The sequence below is a fragment of the Oncorhynchus tshawytscha genome, linkage group LG04 (assembly GCF_018296145.1).
Source record: "Oncorhynchus tshawytscha isolate Ot180627B linkage group LG04, Otsh_v2.0, whole genome shotgun sequence".
NCBI lineage: Eukaryota > Metazoa > Chordata > Actinopteri > Salmoniformes > Salmonidae > Oncorhynchus > Oncorhynchus tshawytscha.
The window spans coordinates 11,373,992-11,397,892 of record NC_056432.1 but is presented as its reverse complement, the minus strand read 5'-3'; the positions used below and the strand labels follow the sequence as shown (position 1 = coordinate 11,397,892).

Sequence of the window (23,901 nt, the reverse complement as noted above, 5' to 3'; positions counted from 1 at the left end):
AAGCTGCACTCAGCCCGCGGGACTGCTGTGCAGAAGAAATATCACCCTGCTCAGAGAAGCACAAGATTGAACTTCACTCAATGTTCTAGAGTTTTCCCCTTTAGTTAACACTATCAACGTTCTAGAGTTTTCCCCTTTAGTTAACACTATCAACGTTCTAGAGTTTTCCCCTTTAGTTAACACTATCAACGTTCTAGAGTTTTCCCCTTTAGTTAACACTATCAACATTCTAGAGTTTTCCCCTTTAGTTAACACTATCAACGTTCTAGAGTTTTCCCCTTTAGTTAACACTATCAACGTTCTAGAGTTTTCCCCTTTAGTTAACACTATCAACGTTCTAGAGTTTTCCCCTTTAGTTAACACTATCAACGTTCTAGAGTTTTCCCCTTTAGTTAACACTATCAACATTCTAGAGTTTTCCCCTTTAGTTAACACTATCAACATTCTAGAGTTTTCCCCTTTAGTTAACACTATCAACATTACCTTATACTGTGGGAATTGTGATCGAATCAACACAATATTCAACCTTTTCAGTGCAACATACTGAAATAAAACAAACAATATTTTCTTGTAGGCAGAGTTCATTGAAGTATGATCATATTCCACTGACAGGCATGACTCAGGCCCATACTCTACACAGACCGGTGTGCCATAACCAGAGTTATGGGAGCCCTATATGCAAATAGACCATTTTCATATATGGATCTGTGCCGTTCACTTTGAACTGAACTGTGTTTACAGCATGAGTGGTCGTGAGTAGATGCGCTTGTTTTGAGATCAAAGCAAGAGCTGTATGTAGCCACGTGTGTACATTTGTTCATATTCTTTGCCAGTAAGTGAGTTATTAGCCCAGTTATAGCTAATTTCTATTCAGCAATGGGGGAATGGTTGTTTCGTACAAGAGCACAAAATGTGCATTTCTAGCCCTCTTTGAAAAGCAAGTCAGGTAAAGAGCTTTTTTCTGTCTTAAAAGGGGCAGTGTTGTATTTTGAGACCGGCTTGAATAAGCTAAGTAGCCAATAGACCCCTTTCTGCATTTGCAAATATTGCCACACGAGGGCGATGCACCCAAGTTGGTGGCAGAACATGGGGGATTTCTTATAGAACGGCAGCAAAAAAAACTCTATTTACATGTTGCGTTTGAGTGCATTTCATACTACTTTTGGATTATAATTGGATTTTAAGGCTTATATGAATGTCCTGCTTAATATGTCTGTCATCAATGCAAATCAACTGCATTATACTTTAAAAAAATAAAAACACTTCAACCTGTAAAATAGCTCTTTGGCTAGCTTTTGCTACATGTAACGTAGATGCAGGGAGTCAGGAAGCAAGTGTAGTTAGTGAGTTTAATTCCAAAGAATGATACAAAACAAGAAAAGTGTCTGAACATGGAAACAGAAACAATATTGCCTGGTGGGTTATAACAACAGAGTGCCCTATGAAGGGGAAGTAATCAAGGAGGTGATGAAGTAATAACTACCCAAAATAGTTATTTTGCAAAGATTACAACCAATATAATCTTAGCGACTATTCAAGCAAAAGTAAAAAATAATAATAATTGTAAGCGTATGAGAACTTAAAACAGTTATTTTATCCAGTCTGTATCACATCCGGCCGTGATTGGGAGTCCCATAGGGCGGCGCACAATTGGCCCAGTGTCGTGCGGGTTTGGCCGGGGTAGGCTGTCATTGTAAATAACTTTTTTTTAAGTGTATTTATTATTATTTTCTCCCCAATTCTGTGGTGTTCAATTGGTAGTTGTCCCATCGCTGCAACTCCTTCTGGACTCGGGAGAGGCGAAGGTCGAGAGCTGTGCGTCCTCTGAAACACGAACCAGCCAAGTTGCACTGCTTCTTGACACAATGCCAGCTTAACCCGGAAGCCAGCCGCACCAATGTGTCAGAGGAAACACTGTACACCTGGCAACCGTGTCAGCGTGCATGCACCCGCCCACCACAGGTGTCGCTAGAGCGCGATGGGACAAGGACATCCCTGCCGGCCAAACCCTCCCTTAACCCGGATGACGCTTGGCCAATTGTGCGCAAATAGCAATTCCATCACTACATTGAAAAAAATACATTTATGTTAGTGTAAAGATGACCCAAAATCATCTGGCTCCTTGAAATCAGTGAAGCTGTTGTTGCAAAACACTGGATCGTTCCAGGCTTGCAATAGCCAATCAATTGTTTTTAAGTTTTCCCCCAACGTGTAGGATAGTCTTTGTTTTTGTGTTTGTCTGTAGAATAGGACCGTCTGTTCACTTGTCTTATTGCCTCTGTTTTGCCTAGGTCTCCACATCAGTCTCTTCTGTTTTTTTGTCTTGTGCTCTGCCTCTCCAGTGTCCATGTGCAGCAGCGGTGCCAGTCCCTACCATGAAGTGATACGCATGGAGCGCCGGCTCCGCTCCTCCTCGGAAGGGGCTGGGGTGCCGCGGCAGCTCCACCTCAACCTCAGAGAGCCCCACAGCGCCACCGAGGGTAACGTCCTGCTCAGAAAGAGGAACAACTCATCCTCCTCCAAGCTGGGCAGCCTGGTAGGTGTTTACGTCACTACAGTACAGTTACAGTCCAGTACATTAGGGTTACAATTAGGGTTGCAAAACTACCGGTAATATTCCAAAGTAAGCAGAATCTTCTATGGTAATCTATGGTAACTTTGGTTATTTATACTTCAATAACATAATGTTAAAATCAAATTGTATTAGTCACATGCACCGAATGGTGTAGACCTTACAGTGAAATGCATACTTATGAGCCCCTAACCAACAATGAGGTTTAAAAATATAAAAAAAGATTAATAATAAGAAATAAAAGTAACAAGTAATTAAAGAACAGCAGTAAAATAACAATATCAAGACTATATACAGGGGGGGACCGGTAAAGAGTACATTTTTATCTTCCTCTGACACCGCCTGGTATAGAGGTCCTGGATGGCAGGAAGCTTGGCCCCAGTGACGTACTGGGCCGGACACACTACCCTCTGTAGTGCCTTGCAGTCGGAGGCCGAGCAGTTGCCATACCAGGCAGTGATGCAACCAGTCAGAATGCTCTCAAAGGTGCAGCTGTAGAACCCTTTGAGGATCTGAGGACCCATGCCAAATCTTTTTGGTCTCCTGAGGGGGAATAGGTTTTGTCGTGCCCGCTTCACGACTGTCTTGGTGTGCTTGGACCAATCTAGTTTGTTGGTGATGTGAACACCAAGGTACTGGAAGCTCTCAATCTGCTCCACTACAGCCTCGTCGATGAGAATGGGGACGTGCTCGGGCCTCTTTTCCTGTAGTCCACAATCATCTCCTTTGTCTTGATCACGTTGAGAGAGAGGTTATTGTCCTGGCACCACACGGCCAGGTCTCTGACCCCCTCCCTATAGGTTGTCTCGTCATTGTCAGTGATCAGGCCTACCACTTTAGTGTCATTGGCACACTTAGTGATGGTGTTGGAGTCGTGCCTGGCCGTGCAGTCATGAGTGAACAGGGAGTACAGGAGGGGACTGAGCACACACCCCTGAGGGGCCACTGTGGGCACAGGGACTATGGTGGTCTGCTTAAAACATGTTGGTCTTATAGACTTGGACAGGGAGGGATTGAAAATGTCAGTGAAGATACTTGCCAGTTGGTCAGCGCATGCTCTCAGTATATGTCCTGGTAATCCGTCTGGCCCTGCGGTCATGTGAATGTGAAGCTGGTGCTCTCATGCATGTTTCAGTGTTATTTGCCTCGAAGTGAGCATAGAAGTAGTTTAGCTCGTCTGGTAGGCTCGTGTCACCGGGCAGCTCTCGGCTGTGCTTCCCTTTGTATTCTGTGATAGTTTGCAAGCCCTGCCACAACCGACGAGTGTCAGAGCCGGTGTAGTATGATTCCATCTTAGTCCTGTATTGACACTTTGCCTATTTGATGGTTCGTCGGAGGGCATAACGGAATTTCTTATGAGCTTCTGAGTTAGTCCCGCTCCTTGAAAGCGTCAACTCTAGCCTTTAGCTCAGTGCGGATGTTGCCTGTAATCCATGGCTTCTGATTGGGGTATGTTCGTACAGTCACTTTTGATTACGTCATCGTTGCACTTGTTGCTGAAGCCAATGACTGATGTTGTATACTCCTCAATGCCATCGGAGGAATCCCGGAACATATTCCAGCCTGTGCTAGCAAAACAGTCCTGTAGCTTAGAATCTGCTTCATCTGACCACTTATTTATTGATCAAGTCACTGGTGCTTCCTGCTTTAATTTTTGCTTGTAAGCAGGAATCAGGAGGATAGAATTGTGGTCAGATTTGCCAAATGGAGGGCGAGGGAGAGCTTTGTATGCGTCTTTGTGTGTGGAGTAAAGGTGGTCCAGAGTTTTTTCTTCTCTGGAGGCACATTTAACATGCTGATGGAAATTTGGTTAGACGGATTTAAGTTTCCCTGCAATCACGTCCCTGGCAAGTCGGGGCGCCGCCTCTGGGTGAGTGTTTTCCTGTTTGCTTATGGCGGAATACAGCTCATTGAGTGCAGTCTTAGTGCCAGCATCAGTCTGTGGTGGTATGTAGACAGCTACGAAAAATACAGATGAAAACTCTATAGGTTGATAGTGTGGTCTACAGCTTATCATAAGGTAAGGCTACCTCAGGTAAGCAATAGCTTGAGACTACCTTAGATATCGTACACCAGCTGTTATTTGCAAAAATACATAGTCCGCCGCCCCGTCTTACCAGACGCCACTGTTCTGTCCTGCCGGTACGTATAGCCAGCTCTATGTTGGTAATGTTGTCGTTCAGCCACGACTTCGTGAAGCACAAGATAGTACAGTTTTGAATGTCCCGTTGGTAGTTTAATCTTCCTTGTAGGTGATCGATTTTATTTCCCAAAGATTGTACGTTTGCTAGCAGAAGTCTGCCCGCCCTCTGGCCCCTTTTTCGCTGCCTTCTCTTCACGTAAATGACGGGGATCTTGTTTGACAGCTTTGTCATTAATTTGTCATAAAGAAAAATATATATATATTATTGTATTAGATTATTTTACATGTTATGTGGCCACACAGAGATAATTAGACACCTGTGATAATCTGAAGTAACAAAAAAGGTCACGAAATGTAATTTTATAAAATTAAAATAAAAAACTTTAAAGTTACTAAAATGTTGGTAGTTTATTTGTAAAAAAGTTAACAGTGATATCCCCTCTTTGTAACCCTAGTTACCATAAAATATAGGACAGGACAGCCTGGTAGGTGCTTCCACTACACTCCTGTACAGTAGTGCTACAGGACAGTGGTTGGTGCTAGCAACGTCAGGGTCGTGGCTTTGATTCCTGCTAGGGCCAGCCAAATGAAAATGTATGCACTGATGTAAGTCGCTCTGGATAATAGCGTCTGCTAAATCGCATATATACAGTACCAGTCAAAAGATTGGACACCTACTCATTCATTGTTTTCTACATTGTAGAATAATAGTCAAGACATCAAAACTATGAACTAACACATATAGAATTATGTAGTAAACAAAAAAGTGTTAAACAAATCAAAATATATTTTATGTTTCACCTGGAATGCTTTTCCAACAGTCTTGAAGGAGTTCCCACACATGCTGAGCACTTGTTGGATGCTTTTTCTTCACTCTGCGGTCCAATTCATCCCAAACTATCTCAATTGGGTTGCGGTTGGGGTGATTGTGGAGGCCAGGTCATCTGATGCAGCACTCCATCACTCTCCTTCTTGGTCAAATAGCCCTTACACAGCCTGGAGGTGTTTTGGGTCATTGTCCTGTTGAAAAACAAATGATAGTCCCACTAAGAGCAAACCAGATGGGATGGTGTATCGCTGCAGAATGGTGTGGTAGCCATGCTGGTTAAGTGTGCCTGGAATTCTAAATAAATCACAGACAGTGTCACCAGCAAAGCACCATCACACCCCCTCCATGCTTCGCAGTGGGAACCACACATGCGGCGATCATCCGTTCACCTACTCTGTGTCTCACAAAAACACGACGGTTGGAACCAAAAATCTAAAATGTGGACTCATCAGACCAAAGGACAGACTTCCACCGGTCTAATGTCCATTGCTCGTGTTTCTTGGCCCAAGCAAGTCTCTTCTTCTTATTGGTGTCCTTTATTAGTGGTTTCTTTGCAGCAATTTGACCATGAAAGCCTGATTCGCACAGTCTCCTCTGAACAGTTGATGTTGAGATGTGTCTGTTACTTGACCTCTGTGAAGCATTTATTTGGGCTGCAATCTGAGTTGCAGTTAATTCTAATGAACTTATCCTCTGCAGCAGAGGTAACTCTGGGTCTTCCTTTCCTTTGGCGGTCCTCATAAGAGCCAGTTTCATCATAGTGCTTGATGGTTTTTGCGACTGCACTTGAAGAAATTTTCAAAGTAGTGATGCACCGATATTACATTTAGGCCGATACCGATATCTGAACACCAGTCTCAACATCAACAGCGAAGAGGCGACTCTGAGATGCTGGCCTTCTAGGCAGAGTTCTCCTGTCCAGTGTCTGTGTTCTTTTGCTCATCTTAATCTTTTCTTTTTATTGGCCAGTCTGAGATATGGCTTTTTCTTTGCAGCTCTGCCTAGAAAGCCAGCGTCCCGTGGTCGCCTCTTCACTGTTGACGTTGAGACGGGTGTTTTGCGTGTACTATTTAATGAAGCTGTCAGTTGAGGACTTGTGAGGCATCTGTTTCTCAAACTAGACACTCTAATGTACTTGTCCTCTTGCTCAGTTGTGTGCCGGGGCCTCCCACTCCTCTTTCTATTCTGGTTAGGGCCAGTTTGCGCTGTTCTGTGAAGAGAGTAGTACACAGCATTGTACGAGATCTTCAGTTTCTTGGCAATTTCTCACATGGAATTGCCTTCATTTCTCAGAACAAGAATAGACTGATGAGTTTCAGAAGAAAGTCTTTGTTTTTGGTCATTTTGAGCCTGTAATCGAACCAACATATGCTGATGCTCCAGATACTCAACTCGTCTAAAGAAGGTTAGTTTTATTGCTTCTTTAAAACTTTTTCAGGATTGGTGTGTCCCCTGCGGGACGGTTGAGTTAACATAGGCTAATGCGATTGGTATGAGGTTGTAAGTTACAAGAACATTTCCCAGGACATAGACATATCTGATATTGTCAGAAAGCTTAAATTCTTGTTTATCTAACAGCACTGTCCAATTTACAGTAGCTATTACAGTGAAAGAATACCATTGCTATTGTTTGAGAGTGCACAGTTTTGAACATGAAAAGTTATTAATCAGTACAACAGTTTTCAGCTGTGCTAACATATTTGCAAAAGGGTTTTCTAATGATCAATTAGCCCTTTAAAATGATCAACTTAGCTAACACAACGTGCCATTGGAACACAGGAGTGATGGTTGCTGATAATGGACCTCTGTACGCCTACGTAGATATTCCATAAAAATCTGCCGTTTCCAGCTACAATCGTCATTTACAACATTTAACAATGTCTACACTGTATTTAGGATCAATATGATGTTATTTTAATGGGCAAAAAATGTGCTTTTCTTTCAAAAACAAGGACATTTCTAAGTGACCCCAAACTTTTGAACGGTAGTATATGTGTATTGAACACTATTCCAGAGGAAAAACAATACTGCGTGGATGTTTTGGAGTCTGATAACTCTGAGGAGGACGTTGGAAAAAATATATTGGGTATTGAGTAGACTGATACCCCATTTCATTGATCCCCAATCCTTAGGGAAAGCTGTACAGTGCAATATGAATGTCAATACACACAATAGGCTGACTGGGGAGGTGATTTCACACAGTCACAGTGCCGCGATAAGAGCTACAACGCTAATATTTGCCTAAACTCTTCAGTTGTGTTCTGTGGGTGTCACCGAGTAGACTGATACCCCATTTCACTGCTTCACATTCCAACCATGTTTAACATTATCTAGTCTAAATATGGCATGATTCCACCAATTGTAACCTTCTGCATCACTTTCAAAGAGGTACTTTTATTATAAAGGAAAACCGCAAATTCCACTATGGTGCCTAATCCTTATTGTGGCCAACTTCACAACACATAACCCGGTCAGGTTGAGCCTCACTAGCCACATGAAGCTAGCTGGCTGCTTATAATGTTAGCTTTGGGCAACCGGGTTAAGTGGCTGGCTAGTTGTTTTATTTTCATGAACTGAAGTTAAATTTCAATAGGCGAAGTGTCTACCTGGCTAATACTTACAAGGATTCCTAAATCATTGCTAAGAATAATGAAAATGACTGCAGTTTCTACTGGTCGTTGTTTTCAGGCTGGTTGTATTGGTGCTAGCTAGGTACCAAGCTAATGCTAGCTAGCTACCCATCCCAGAAGTTGCGGTCGAACAAGTAATGCTTTATTACCAATGCGATATTGTAAACACATCGTTCGTGGCCGGTATTTGCCTGTTTGCAGACTTTTTTTGTACAGCTTTGACAGTGCTACTGATTGTAGTGGTGGCGCTCGGCTTACACGTGCAAATTCAGAACACACAACATTCTTTAATAGAACTGTGTTATTTGACGTGTCAAATTAAAAGCTTATTTAACACGTCAAATAGTGTTATTGACTTGTATCTTTTTTGACACGCAAAGACCCAAATGGCGTTCCATAGTATGTCGTGAAGCTAATAGCAGTGATGTCATTACTGTGTAACTCCGGTAGGGCAACATCTGAAAAATAGCGCACTTGTGGACCGGTGCTCGACCAGTCGCAAAAGCCAACATCACCCACGACGGAGAACGGTTGATTGTCAAGGGCAATGAATTCCATTATCTTGGCATTAATGGACTCAGACCTGTCTGCTGCCATTCCTGAGCAAGCTCTGTACTGGTGGTGCCCCGATCCCGCAGCTGAATCAACTTTAGGAGACAGTCCTGGCGCTCGCTGGACTTTCTTGGGCGCCCTGATGCCTTCTTCACAACAATTGAACCGCTGTCCTTGAAGTACTTGATGATCCGATAAATGGTTGATTTAGGTGCAATCTTACTGGCAACAATATCCTTGCCTGTGAAGCCCTTTTTGTGCAAATCAACGATGACGGCACGTGTTTCCTTGCAGGTAACCATGGTTGACAGAGGAAGAACAATGATTCCAAGCACCACCCTCCTTTTGAAGCGTCCAGTCTGTTATTCAAACTTAATCAGCAGGACAGAGTGATCTCCAGCCTTGTCCTCGTCAACACTCACACCTGTGTTAATGAGAGAATCACTGACACGATGTCAGCTGGTCCTTTTGTGCCAGGGCTGAAGTACAATGGAAATGGTTTTGGGGGATTCAGTTCATTTGCATGGCAAAGAGGGACTTTGCAATTTATTGTAATTTATCTGATCACTCTTCATAACATTCTGGAGTAGATGCAAATTGCCATCATACAAACTGAGGCAGCAGACTTTGTGAAAATTAATATTTGTGTCATTCTCAAAACTTTTGGCAACGACTGTAGATGTGTCCAAAATTTTGACTGGTACTGTGTATATATTCACAGTATATACATTATACTATATTACAGTACATGAAAGGACAGCACATTAGGGGTGCTTAGTAGGTGTTTACAGCACAGGACAGCAGGACTGCAGGGGAGATGGGAGCTGTGCTAGCACCATTAGTGTTGCGGACTAAATAGCTTAGTCAATGGCCACATCCTCTTCTGGATTACACTCTCACACGGGGATAACAGCACCTCCCTGAATCAAACAGACTAATCCTTTAACTAACTGCTTTGCAGATCAGTATAACAGGCAGCCCCTACCAAGGCGACAGCAATTTGTCACTCAAGGGATTTCTCACACCTCCTTCCCTGTCTGGCCACTCCAATCCACATCCCTGCATGAACAGTAAACACTTGTGCTTATTTTGTAGTGCATACTAAGATGTATTTAGTTTTGGGAGTGGCACAAACACCCCTCATCTTCCATACTCAGAAGGGAAAGCACATGTGTAATACTTGCATGTGTGGCTAAATCTGCGGTTGATGAAATGTAAGTGGCGGCAGTCTCTCCAATCTTGGTTTGAAGTTTCCCCCCAAGCTCTCCCGTGGGGAATCGGAGAGCGTGGCCGTAGGAGTGTATAACCAATTTATTCTCCTTTTTTTGCCATCCTCTTTTTAAATTTGTGGGAATAACAGAAGGCACTCCAGTGTGACGAGCAAAGCTTCACTGAGATGCTGAAGTGTTTTCCATCGTCTGTTGAGTAGGCTCGTGGTTTCATGAGCAGTCAAGGGCAATGCAGAGGTGGGCTAAAGTCTGTTTGCTGGACAAGTACAAGGGGACACTGGGGAAATACCCCCCACCCCTTTTTCTGTGTCATAATTAGAATACACTCAACAGCCAACAGGATATGGTTGCTCCCTCTTCTACTGTGGGTTCAGGATACACAATCAAGTGTAGAAACTTGTTAATGCCATTTCCACAGAAATAAAATGATGTGTAGTAGATGATGAATCCATAATTGGGAATTGTAATAGGGTTGGGTGATATTTGGAAATTGTAATAGGGTTGGGTGATATTTGGGCAAACCTTTTCTACGATATGCTGTTCCTGATATCACGATTTCCGATATAACTGTTTTGTGACGTTAATGACTAGATAATTAAAATGTTTGTTTTTATTTACATATTATAGTCACATCCTCATTAAAGGTGCACAATGATCGCGCCACCAGTTCCTGGTTGCAAAAATCTGAATCGTTTGCCTAATTTCAGTGTATGGACAAAACAAGCAAGGATAGTGTAGATAATCAGTGTACCATTTAAACGGCTGTGAAATATATTTTCCAAAAACCATAATATTGTATTTTCAGTTGTTTGAAGCTGGTGTACAAAACCGAAAGTAAATGACGCAAAAACTAAACTTAAGAACGGGATGCATAGAAATAGCGCACATAGAACGGATGTACCATCTCCTAGACTTGCTTTCAATGAGAATGACAGATCTATAACTCACATTTCTATATGAATTTGGTTGGGTCGCCCAAAAAGTTACATATTGCAGCTTTAAATAATCTAAATAAGACTTAGTTAATTAATTTAGACTTTTATTTTCAACATATTAATACAGCCTAACTGATAAAACTGCACAGAGTATAGTCAGAGTATAGTCTTAACCATCATGATATATCATCAATGTCAAATATCACGATATTCGATTTAATCATATATTGTCCCAACCCTAAATTGTAATCTGCCCTGGCCTGTAGTAGACTGGTAATGCAACATTTGAATACTTATTTGAGTGAATTGTACCTTTAACACTAATCTCTCTATGAATATCCCCTCCGTAACTCTTGTGAAAGTTTTATATCTGGGTATTCACCAAGAACCAAACTGAAGCAAACGGATTTGTCCAATAAGAAACTCTTGTTTGAATTTTTCCGTTGCAAAATGTTCTGCTATTGTGCAAAACGATTTGCTACGGTATGCATTAATGAATACACCCCTGGTTTCTGGACCCTCTGCAACTGCAAATCTTTCCTGTATTGATCGTCTTGAATTTATACCACAGGTGCAGAATGAATGTAATATCTACTGACCCAAAGTCTTTCTAGGTGAAAAATAAGAGACCTACTGAAGTTGGCAGTGAAGAAATGGATCCTTGTTTTAACAAGCCACCATTTCAAATCAAATACATTTGTATTTGTCACATGCGCCGAATACAACAGGTGTAGGTAGACCTTACAGTGAAATGCTGAATACAACAGGTGTAGGTAGACCTTACAGTGAAATGCTGAATGCAACAGGTGTAGTAGACCTCACAGTGAAATGCTGAATACAACAGGTGTAGGTAGACCTTACAGTGAAATGCTGAATACAACAGGTGTAGTAGACCTTACAGTGAAATGCTGAATACAACAGGTGTAGGTAGACCTTATAGTGAAATGCTGAATACAACAGGTGTAGGTAGACCTTACAGTGAAATGCTGAATACAACAGGTGTAGTAGACCTCACAGTGAAATGCTGAATACAACAGGTGTAGTAGACCTCACAGTGAAATGCTGAATACAACAGGTGTAGTAGACCTTACAGTGAAATGCTGAATACAACAGGTGTAGGTAGACCTTACAGTGAAATGCTGAATACAACAGGTTGTAGGTAGACCTTACAGTGAAATGCTGAATACAACAGGTGTAGGTAGACCTTACAGTGAAATGCTGAATACAACAGGTGCAGGAAGACCTTACAGTGAAATGCCGAATACAACAGGTGTAGTAGACCTCACAGTGAAATGCTGAATACAACAGGTGTAGGTAGACCTTACAGTGAAATGCTGAATACAACAGGTGTAGTAGACCTTACAGTGAAATGCTGAATACAACAGGTGTAGTAGACCTTACAGTGAAATGATGAATACAACAGGTGTAGGTAGACCTTACAGTGAAATGCTGAATACAACAGGTGTAGGTAGACCTTACAGTGAAATGCTGAATACAACAGGTGTAGGTAGACCTTACAGTGAAATGCTGAATACAACAGGTGTAGTAGACCTTACAGTGAAATGCTGAATACAACATGTGTAGTAGACCTCACAGTGAAATGCGGAATACAACAGGTGTAGTAGACCTTACAGTGAAATGCTGAATACAACAGGTGTAGGTAGACCTCACAGTGAAATGCTGAATACAACAGGTGTAGTAGACCTTACAGTGAAATGCTGAATACAACAGGTGTAGTAGACCTTACAGTGAAATGCTGAATACAACAGTTGTAGTAGACCTTACAGTGAAATGCCGAATACAACAGGTGTAGGTAGACCTTACAGTGAAATGCTGAATACAACAGGTGTAGTAGACCTTACAGTGAAATGCTGAATACAACAGGTGTAGGTAGACCTTACAGTGAAATGTTGAATACAACAGGTGTAGGTAGACCTTACAGTGAAATTGCTGAATACAACAGGTGTAGGTAGACCTTACAGTGAAATGCTGAATACAACAGGTGTAGGTAGACCTTACAGTGAAATGCTGAATACAACAGGTGTAGGTAGACCTTACAGTGAAATTGCTGAATACAACAGGTGTAGGTAGACCTTACAGTGAAATGCTGAATACAACAGGTGTAGTAGACCTTACAGTGAAATGCTGAATACAACAGGTGTAGGTAGACCTTACAGTGAAATGCTGAATACAACAGGTGTAGGTAGACCTTACAGTGAAATGCTGAATACAACAGGTGTAGTAGACCTTACAGTGAAATGCTGAATACAACAGGTGTAGGTAGACCTTACAGTGAAATGCTGAATACAACAGGTGTAGGTAGACCTTACAGTAAAATGCTGAATACAACAGGTGTAGGTAGACCTTACAGTGAAATGCTGAATACAACAGGTGTAGTAGACCTCACAGTGAAATGCGGAATACAACAGGTGTAGTAGACCTCACAGTGAAATGTTGAATACAACAGGTGTAGTAGACCTTACAGTGAAATGCTGAATACAACAGGTGTAGTAGACCTTACAGTGAAATGTTGAATACAACAGGTGTAGTAGACCTTACAGTGAAATGCTGAATACAACAGGTGTAGTAGACCTTACAGTGAAATGCTGAATACAACAGGTGTAGTAGACCTTACAGTGAAATGCTGAATACAACAAGTGTAGTAGACCTTACAGTGAAATGCTGAATACAACAGGTGTAGTAGACCTTACAGTGAAATGTTGAATACAACAGGTGTAGTAGACCTCACAGTGAAATGTTGAATACAACAGGTGTAGTAGACCTTACAGTGAAATGCTGAATACAACAGGTGTAGTAGACCTTACAGTGAAATGCTGAATACAACAGGTGTAGTAGACCTTACAGTGAAATGCTGAATACAACAGGTGTAGTAGACCTTACAGTGAAATGCTGAATACAACAGGTGTAGGTAGACCTTACAGTGAAATGGTTACTTACAAGCCCTTAACCAACAATGCAGTTTTAGGAAAATCAGTGTTAAAGTATTTACTAAATAAACTGAAGTGAAAGATTCTGGTTAGTTGAGGTAATATGCACATGTAGGTAGAGGTAAAGGGACTATGCATATATACTAAACAGTGTGTCCATTTAGCATTAAAGCGACAATCAGAAGTTGAAACAATGACAAAGTTGGATCCTCGCCCCTGTTTTGGTAAAAAAGTTGAGGGATGGGCCTGGGGAAATTTAACCACCCTCAAAATCATAGACAGAGCTATGGATGCAAGGACTGACCATCCATGACATCAAAAGCATAGTTTTAACCATGTTTTGAGGCTATACAGTATTTGTTTACATTTACTTTGTTTACAAACAGTGGAGTAAAACAAGCTTATATTTTGTGTTCTGATGAGGTACAATAGTTGGAACTAAGCTCATGAGGGATTTCTAAGTTATATTCTTCAAGAATCAATGTCATTCATGTCATGTCATTCATTTATTTAAGTCCAAAAATGAATGTAGCAACTGCAGATTGCCTCTTTTAAGATTCTTAGTCAAACATCATTGCGGGGTAAAAAGGTCAGAGCTTGCACAGTGAAGCAGTATTAATACACATCTATCTATTGCTGGGGGGTGTGACATATACAGATTAGTTTAGCTCCAAATGATGTATATCTCATATGCCATTTATACAGAAATGGTTGAGCACCGACAGCTGACTACATGAACATTTCTGCCATTTCACACGCTTGACTTGAAGCTTGACATTTAGGGGCAGTTTCCCAGACACATTAAGCCTAGTCCTTGGACTAAAAATGTATTTCAATAGAGATTATCTGTTGAGCAGGCGTAGTTTTAATCTGTCCCCCTTAAAGTTGATCAATGTGAGCAGAACCAGTTGGTGACATTGTTATGTTCAAACAGAGTTCATGTAGTCCAGAATGTCATATTTTTTTCTACACTATTACATCGTAAACATACTTTGTTGTAAATTTGGTACACTGCACTGACATTTTGGCTAGTTGGTAGTCAACATTAATCTTACATGAATCGTATGATTCACCACTGATAACGGCATCACATTTATTTCTCAATGTTCTCCAAATTATATGAACACATACATTTTTTTTTACCATACTTTTTACCTTGTCCATCAGAAACCCTTAGAGAAGATGAATTATCTCCAAGACATCTCTAGTGTCACATCTTCTGCATTTCTATCTTTTTTTTCACCTGGAGACCCACCTGGGGAACTGTTTTTCTGGGTGTCACCACAAGATGGTAGCATATCCCTTTGAAACACAAAGGAAAGGGGTCAGCATGAACATGAATCCACAACCACTCAGAATATGGATGCCTTTGAACATTTCAATGTTTACTGGGCCAATGGCTTCCCATTCTCAATGGATTAGATAATTGGTTCTTAGATAAAGATATTGGATTTCATAACCTTTGCCTTGGTGACCCCTTATGTTTCCAGTACAGCCATGAATGAACCCTAACAAAACATACAGAATGTCAATGCAAACAGAGTGACCTTGTATGTCTGTTTGTCTCATATCTGTAGTGCCAGGTTTTCTCACCTCCTAATTTTACAAGGAAAAACTCTGGGCCCTAGTTATAGCCCATAACTCCTGACGCTACTCCCAAAGTCAAGTGCCATGCATCAAGCTAGTTGTTCAATTTGTCCAACGCTCTGAGTCACACATACATGTACGTTTCCTGTATTGTGTCCCCAGGACCTACTGAACAACCTGGGTTCCTCTGAGCTGGATGAGGATGACCTGATGTTGGACCTGGAGCTCTCTGACGACCAACGCCAGCGTCACGGTATAAACACTCCCCATTCACCAGCAAAGCATCCCGGTATAAACACTCCCCATTCATTCATCAGCAAAGCCACTGATTTCATTCCGAATGGCACCCTATTCCCTACATAGTACACTACTTTTGACCAGGGCCAATCGGACTCTGGTCAAAAGTAGTGCACTATATAGGGAATAGTAGTGAGAGCCAGCCTCTCTGCTGCTCTGTCAGCCACCCATCCAGGGAAACTTTGGCCCTCAAATTTTGAGCATGACCTCTACATGTATATCCAGGGACACACCCAAGTTTAAGCATGATAAACTTTGTTTGCGCAGATATTTAGGAAGTTTAGAAAAGGCCTACTTTAACTAGACCAAAGACACTTGCTAGGGTTGTGTTGTCACAACACAACTGATTGGCTCAAACACATTAAGAAGGAAAGACATTCCACAAATTAACTTTTAACAAGGCACACCTGTTAATTGAAATGCATTCCAGGTGACAACCTCATGAAGCTGGTTGAGAGAATGCCAAGAGAGTGGAAAGCTGACCTCAAGGCAAAGGGTGGCTACTTTGAAGAATCTCAAATATAAAATATATTTTGATTTGTTTAGCACTTTTTTAAATTTCATATGTGTTATTTCATTGCTTTGATGTCTTCTCTATTATTATACAATGTAGAAAATAGTCAAAATAAAGAAAAACCCTTGAATGAGTAGGTGTGTCCAAACTTTTAACTGGTACTATATGTGTAGATAGTATATTGAAAACCTAAACATAAAATGTATCACAAACTGTTTCTTCATAATGGTTATTGATTTGCACCCGTTAAAATGGTTTTGACATTGGGCTAAAATCACCAAAACAGGTTTGCCCTGCCTACTTATGCTTTCAGTACAAGATTAATTCCCTGATCCTTTAAGGGAATGTACAAAATGATAGTTCATACTGCAAGAGCGCTGATTGGTTCGAGGACGTCCTCCTTACTGTGTAAGTCTATGGAAGGGGGTAAGAACCATGAGCCTCCTAGGTTTTGTATTGAAGTTGATGTACCCAGAGGACGGAAAATGGCTGCCCTCCGGCTACACCATGGTGCTACTATAGAGGGTGCTGTTGAGGCTACTGTAGACCTTCATTGCTTATCTAACGGGAGGTCTGAGTCAGTTTCACAAGAATTCCATATCTCTAGGCATGCAACATCTATGGAGACTTCGAGAATTACCTTCAATCTTAATTCTCTTAACGTCCCCACTATGTTTGGAGAGGTTGCATCAGAACACGCTGAAGTACACATAAACACGTAGTGAGGGCAAAGCCTTTAGTCAGAGAGCCTCCCCAGGGTGTCATCATTAATACATGCCCCCAAATTTTTTTTGCATGCTAGGTACTTTTTTTTATATACTAAGTGGTTCACAGACTGGCATGAAATCCCTGCAAAGATTTGATAAATCGCACACTTAAAGCGAAGTGATGAGGTGGTTTACTGAGGAAGAGAAGGAAGTGGGAAGCCTCACCCCAACTCAAATGAAGACGCGCGCACGCACACACACACACATGCCTGAGTACAGACACACGAACACACAGATGCTCCTATTTTATCTCTCTCAGGTGGCTCCTTGGCATTTTTATTAAAAACCAGGCAGTTTCACAGCAATTTATGGGCTGCAGGGCAGAGACACACTCAGTTTTACCTTGAAACTGAGCCTTCCACATCCTTCTCAAAGATCTGGTTATTTCTGGTTGTCAAACCATTTTTCTTAGTAGTCTCTCTGCGTTAATGAGACTTTAACGGAGATGCCATTGTGCATTTGACTCTGAGCAGCATACAGTGAATAGAATGGAACGATTAGAAGTGCACTGTTCAATAATGGCACTTGTTATAGTATATTATCCAGGGTTGGCTACTCTAAACATGTTGTCAACTCTGTAAAACCAAACTTATTGTCTAACTGAATGTAATGTTGACTGAATGTAATGTTGACTGAATGTAATGTTGACTGAAGGCTACTGCTTTTCTGTGTGTGTGTAGTATTCCGAGAGGACTCCAGTCAGTCCCTGTCCTCCTGCCTGAGCCTGCTGCACTCCCGCTTTGAGCCCTCTGGAGACGGGATTCCTGGCAGGGAGCCCTCTGATAACAGGATCCTCGGCAGGGAGCCCTCTGGAGACGGGATCCTCGGCAGGGAGCCCTCTGGAAACAGGATCCTCGGCAGGGAGCCCTCTGGAGACGGGATTCCTGGCAGGGAGCCCTCTGGAAACAGGATCCTCGACAGGGAGCCCTCTGGAGACGGGATCCCTAGCAGGGAGCCCAGAGGCGCCACCGCCCACAGGTGAGAGAGCCCAGCTGTCACTACATCTATACCACTCACAACAGCTGTCACTACATCTATACCACCCACAACAGCTGTCACTACATCTATACCACTCATTACAGCTCTCACTACATCTATACCACTCACTACATCTATACCACTCACTACAGCTGTCACTACATCTATACCACTCACTACAGCTCTCACTACATCTATACCTCTCACTACATCTATACCTCTCACTACATCTATACCACTCACTACATCTATACCACTCACTACATCTATACCTCTCACTACATCTATACCTCTCACTACATCTATACCTCTCACTACATCTATACCACTCATTACAGCTCTCACTACATCTATACCACTCACTACATCTATACCACTCACTACAGCTGTCACTACATCTATACCACTCACTACAGCTCTCACTACATCTATACCTCTCACTACATCTATACCTCTCACTACATCTATACCACTCACTACAGCTCTCACTACATCTATACCTCTCACTACATCTATACCACTCACTACATCTATACCACTCACTACAGCTGTCACTACATCTATACCACTCACTACAGCTCTCACTACATCTATACCTCTCACTACATCTATACCACTCACTACAGCTGTCACTACATCTATACCACTCACTACAGCTCTCACTACATCTATACCTCTCACTACATCTATACCTCTCACTACATCTATACCACTCACTACATCTATACCACTCACTACAGCTCTCACTACATCTATACCACTCACTACAGCTCTCACTACATCTATACCTCTCACTACATCTATACCTCTCACTACATCTATACCACTCACTACATCTATACCACTCACTACAGCTCTCACTACATCTATACCACTCACTACAGCTGTCACTACATCTATACCTCTCACTACATCTATACCACTCACTATATCTATACCACTCACTACAGCTCTCACTACATCTATACCACTCACTATATCTATACCACTCACTACAGCTCTCACTACATCTATACCACTCACTACAGCTCTCGCTACATCTATACCTCTCACTACAACTATACCACTCACTACAGCTCTCACTACATCTATACCACTCACTACAGCTCTCGCTACATCTATACCTCTCACTACAACTATACCACTCACTACAGCTCTCACTACATCTATACCACTCACTACAGCTCTCACTACATCTATACCACTCACTACAGCTCTCACTACATCTATACCTCTCGCTACATCTATACCTCTCACTACATCTATACCTCTCACTACAGCTGTCACTACATCTATACCTCTCACTACATCTATACCTCTCACTACATCTATACCACTCACTACATCTATACCTCTCGCTACATCTATACCTCTCACTACATCTATACCACTCACTACAGCTCTCACTTCATCTATACCTCTCGCTACATCTATACCTCTCACTACATCTATACCTCTCACTACAGCTCTCACTACATCTATACCACTCACTACAGCTGTCACTACATCTATACCTCTCACTACATCTATACCTCTCACTACATCTATACCACTCACTACAGCTCTCACTACATCTATACTACTCACTACATCTATACCACTCACTACAGCTCTCACTACATCTATACCACTCACTACATCTATACCACTCACTACAGCTCTCACTACATCTATACCTCTCACTACATCTATACCACTCACTACAGCTCTCACTACATCTATACCACTCACTACAGCTCTCACTACATCTATACCTCTCGCTACATCTATACCTCTCACTACATCTATACCACTCACTACAGCTGTCACTACATCTATACCACTCACTATATCTATACCACTCACTACAGCTCTCACTACATCTATACCACTCACTATACCTCTCACTACATCTATACCTCTCACTACATCTATACCACTCACTACATCTATACCTCTCGCTACATCTATACCTCTCACTACATCTATACCACTCACTACAGCTGTACCTCTCACTACATCTATACCTCTCACTACAGCTGTCACTACATCTGTACCACTCACTACACCTCTCACTACATCTATACCTCTCACTACAGCTCTCACTACATCTATACCACTCACTACAGCTCTCACTACATCTATACCACTCACTACAGCTGTCACTACATCTATACTACTCACTACAGCTCTCACTACATCTATACCACTCACTACAGCTCTCACTACATCTATACCACTCACTACAGCTCTCACTACATCTATACCACTCACTACAGCTGTCACTACATCTATACCTCTCACTACAGCTGTCACTACATCTATACCACTCACTACACCTCTCACTACATCTATACCACTCACTACAGCTCTCACTACATCTATACCTCTCACTACATCTACACCTCTCACTACATCTATACCTCTCACTACAGCTCTCACTACATCTATACCTCTCACTACAGCTGTCACTACATCTATACCACTTACTACAGCTCTCACTACATCTATACCTCTCACTATATCTATACCTCTCACTACAGCTCTCACTACATCTATACCTCTCACTACAGCTCTCACTACATCTATACCACTCACTACAGCTGTCACTACATCTATACCACTCACTACAGCTGTCACTACATCTATACCTCTCACTACAGCTCTCACTACATCTATACCACTCACTACAGCTGTCACTACATCTATACCACTCACTACACCTCTCACTACATTGGACTTGGTTTGGACACTGATAAACACTTCAGTTGGAATGCAGTGTCTGGCAGGTAACATGGTATACCTGACGTCGGAGCTCAGGTTCTCCGCTTCACAGCACCTTATGGGTTTTGACTGACAGCCGTTATATACTTGAGCACTGTGCACCACAAGAAGATGCCCCCATTCCTCCTGCTAATTGGGCTACTTTTGCGAATTTGTTGTTGTCTGAGTGAGGTAAATGCTGTAAATCGAGAGGAGTCGATGTGTTCTGAAAGATGAGACGTTGAATATTATAATAAATTGCACTTTGATGTCATACAAGTAAACTTCACATTTTCATATTTGAAAACTCAAGTAATTTACAGTTTCAACGAGTATGATCGCTGTGTATGATACACAGTTACAAGAATGACATGAGTTATACCCTGGGTTGTCCTGAACAGCTGCAGAACTCCCACTTGAATGCACTCATCACTCCATTCTATGCGCAGCAAAATTGTAACCTGTATGTCTGAAGTGCCTTTGGAAAGCCTAACACTAAGATCAGATTTTGTAACTTTCAAATGCCCACCTGACCCAGGTCTGCTATTTTCATAATGGAACGTTTTTGTTATTGGGTAAACAGCAGTAATTGTGTGACGGTTGGGACTCGGGGCTGTGTTCCAAACTAAAAATGACAAGCGTGCATGCTCCAGTTCCTTCATTTGTTGACTTCTGTAACCATAAAAGCCTTGGTTTCATTCATGTTAACATCGGAAGCCTCCTCACTAAGTTTGTTTTATTCACTGCTTTAGCACACTCCACCAACCCTGATGTCCTAGCCGTGTCTGAATCCTGGCTTAGGAAGGCCACCAAAAATTCTGAAATTTCCGTCCCCAACTATAACATTTTCCGCCAAGATAAAACTGCCAAAGGGGGTAGAGTCGCAATCTACTGCAGAGATAGCCTGCAGAGTTTTGTCATGCTATCCAGGTCTGTACCCAAACAATTTGAACTTCTACTTTTAAAAATCCACCTTTCCAGATATAAGTCTCTAACTGTTTCCACTTGTTATAAACCCCCCTCAGCCCCCAGCTGTGCCCTGGACACCATATGTAAATTAATTGTCCCCCCCATTTATCTTCAGAGTTTGTACTATTAGGTGACCTAAACTGGGATATGCTTAAGACTCCGGCCGTCCTACAATCTAAGCTAGATGCCCTCAATCTCACCCAAATTATCATGGAACCTACCAGGTACAACCCTAAATCTGTAAACACGGGCACCCTCATAGATATCATCCTGACCAACCTGTCCTCTAAATACACCTCTGCTGTCTTCAACCAGGATCTCAGCGATCACTGCCTCATTGCCTGCGTCCGTAATGGGTCCGCGGTCAAACGACCACCCCTCATCACTGTCAAACGCTCCCTAAAACACTTCAGAGAGCAGGCCTTTCTAATCGACCTGGCCCGGGTATCCTGGAAGGATATTGACTAGATTCCGTCAGTAGAGGATGCCTGGTTATTCTTTAAAAGTGCTTTCCTCACCATCTTAAATAAGCATGCCCCATTTAAAAAATGTAGAACTAAGAATAGATATAGCCCTTGGTTCACTCCAGACCTGACTGCCCTTGAACAGCACAAAAACATCCTGTGGCGTACTGCATTAGCATCGAATAGCCCCCGCGATATGAGTTAGGAACCAATATACACAGGCAGCTAGGAAAGAAAAGGCCAGCTTTTTCAAACAGAAATTTGCATCCTGTAGCTCAAACTCCAAAAGGTTCTGTGACACTGTAAAGGCCATGGAGAATAAGAGCACCTCCTCCCAGCTGCCCACTGCACTGAAGCTAGGAAACACTGTCACCATCGATAAATCTACGATATTCGAGAATTTTAATAAGCATTTTTCTACGGCTGGCCATGTTTTCCACCTGGCCACCCCAACCCCGGTCAACAGCTCTGAACCCCCCACAGCAACTTGCCTCCCCCATTTCACCTTCACCTAAATCCAAATTTATGTTCCCAAAGAGCTGCAAAATCTGGACCCCTACAAATCAGTTGGGCTAGACGATCTGGACCCTCTCTTTCTAAAATGATCCGCTGCAATTGTTGCAACCCCTATTACTAGCCTGTTCAACCTCTCTTTCGTATCGTCTGAGATCCCTAGACTGGAAAGCTGCCGCGGTCATCCCCCTCTTCAATGGAAATTGTTACAGACCTATATATATCCTACCCTGCCTTTCTAAAGTCTTTGAAAGCCAAGTCAGCAAACAGATCACCGACCATTTCGAATCCCACCATACCTTCTCCGCTATGCAATCTGGTTTCCAAGCTGGTCATGGGTGCACCGCCATCGATAAGAGACAATACTGTGCAGCTGTCTTCATCGACCTGGCCAAGGCTTTCGAATTCTGTCAATCACCGCATTATTATCGGCAGACTCAACAGCCTTGGTTGCTCAAATGACTGCCTCGCCTGGTTCACCAACTACTTCTCAGACAGCGTTCAGTGTGTCAAAATGGAGGGCCTGTTGTCTGGACCTCTGGCAGTCTCTATGGGGGTGCCACAGGGTTCAATTCTCAGGCCAACTTTTTTCTCTGTATACATCAATGATGTCGCTCTTGCTGCTGGTGATTCTCTGATCCACCTCTACGCAGACGACACCATTCTGTATACTTCAGGCCCTTCTTTGGACACTGTGTTAACAAACCTCCAGATGAACTTCAATGTCATACAACACTCCTTCCGTGGCCTCTAACTACTCTTAAATGCAAGTAAAACTAAATGCATGCTCTTCAATCGATCGCTGCCCGCACCCGCCCGTCTAGCATCACTACTCTGGATGGTTCTGACTTAGAATATGTGGACAACTACAAATACCTAGGTGTCTGGTTAGACTGTAAACTCTCCCTCCAGACAAACATTAAGCATCTCCTATCAAAAATGAAATATAGCAATTGGCTTCCTATTTTGCAACAAAGCATCCTTCACTCATGCTTCCAAACATACCCTGGTGAAACTGGCTATCCTGCCGATCCTTGACTTCGTCAATGTCATTTACAAAATAACCTCCAACACTCCACTCAGCAGATTGGATGTAGTCTATCACAGTGCCATCTGTTTTGTCACCAATGCCCCCTACACACAACTGCGACCTGTATGCTCTCGTTGGCTGGTCCTCGCTTCATATCTGTCGCCAAACCCACTGGCTCCAGGTCATCGATAAGTCTTTGCTA

General features: G+C 42.4%; 1 protein-coding gene across 4 annotated transcripts in view; it reads left to right on the top strand.

Moving 5' to 3' along the window:
• Window positions 1–23,901, top strand: part of LOC112246731 (serine-rich coiled-coil domain-containing protein 1-like) — a 129,553-nt gene that overhangs the window by 8,177 nt on the left and 97,475 nt on the right. For all 4 annotated transcript variants that reach the window (XM_024415252.2, XM_024415242.2, XM_024415257.2 and 1 more), the window contains exons 3-5: window positions 2,343–2,536; window positions 15,588–15,678; window positions 17,684–17,981. In XM_024415252.2, coding sequence (XP_024271020.1) covers window positions 2,343–2,536; window positions 15,588–15,678; window positions 17,684–17,981 — 583 coding nt within the window. The remainder of the gene's footprint in view (window positions 1–2,342; window positions 2,537–15,587; window positions 15,679–17,683; window positions 17,982–23,901) is intronic.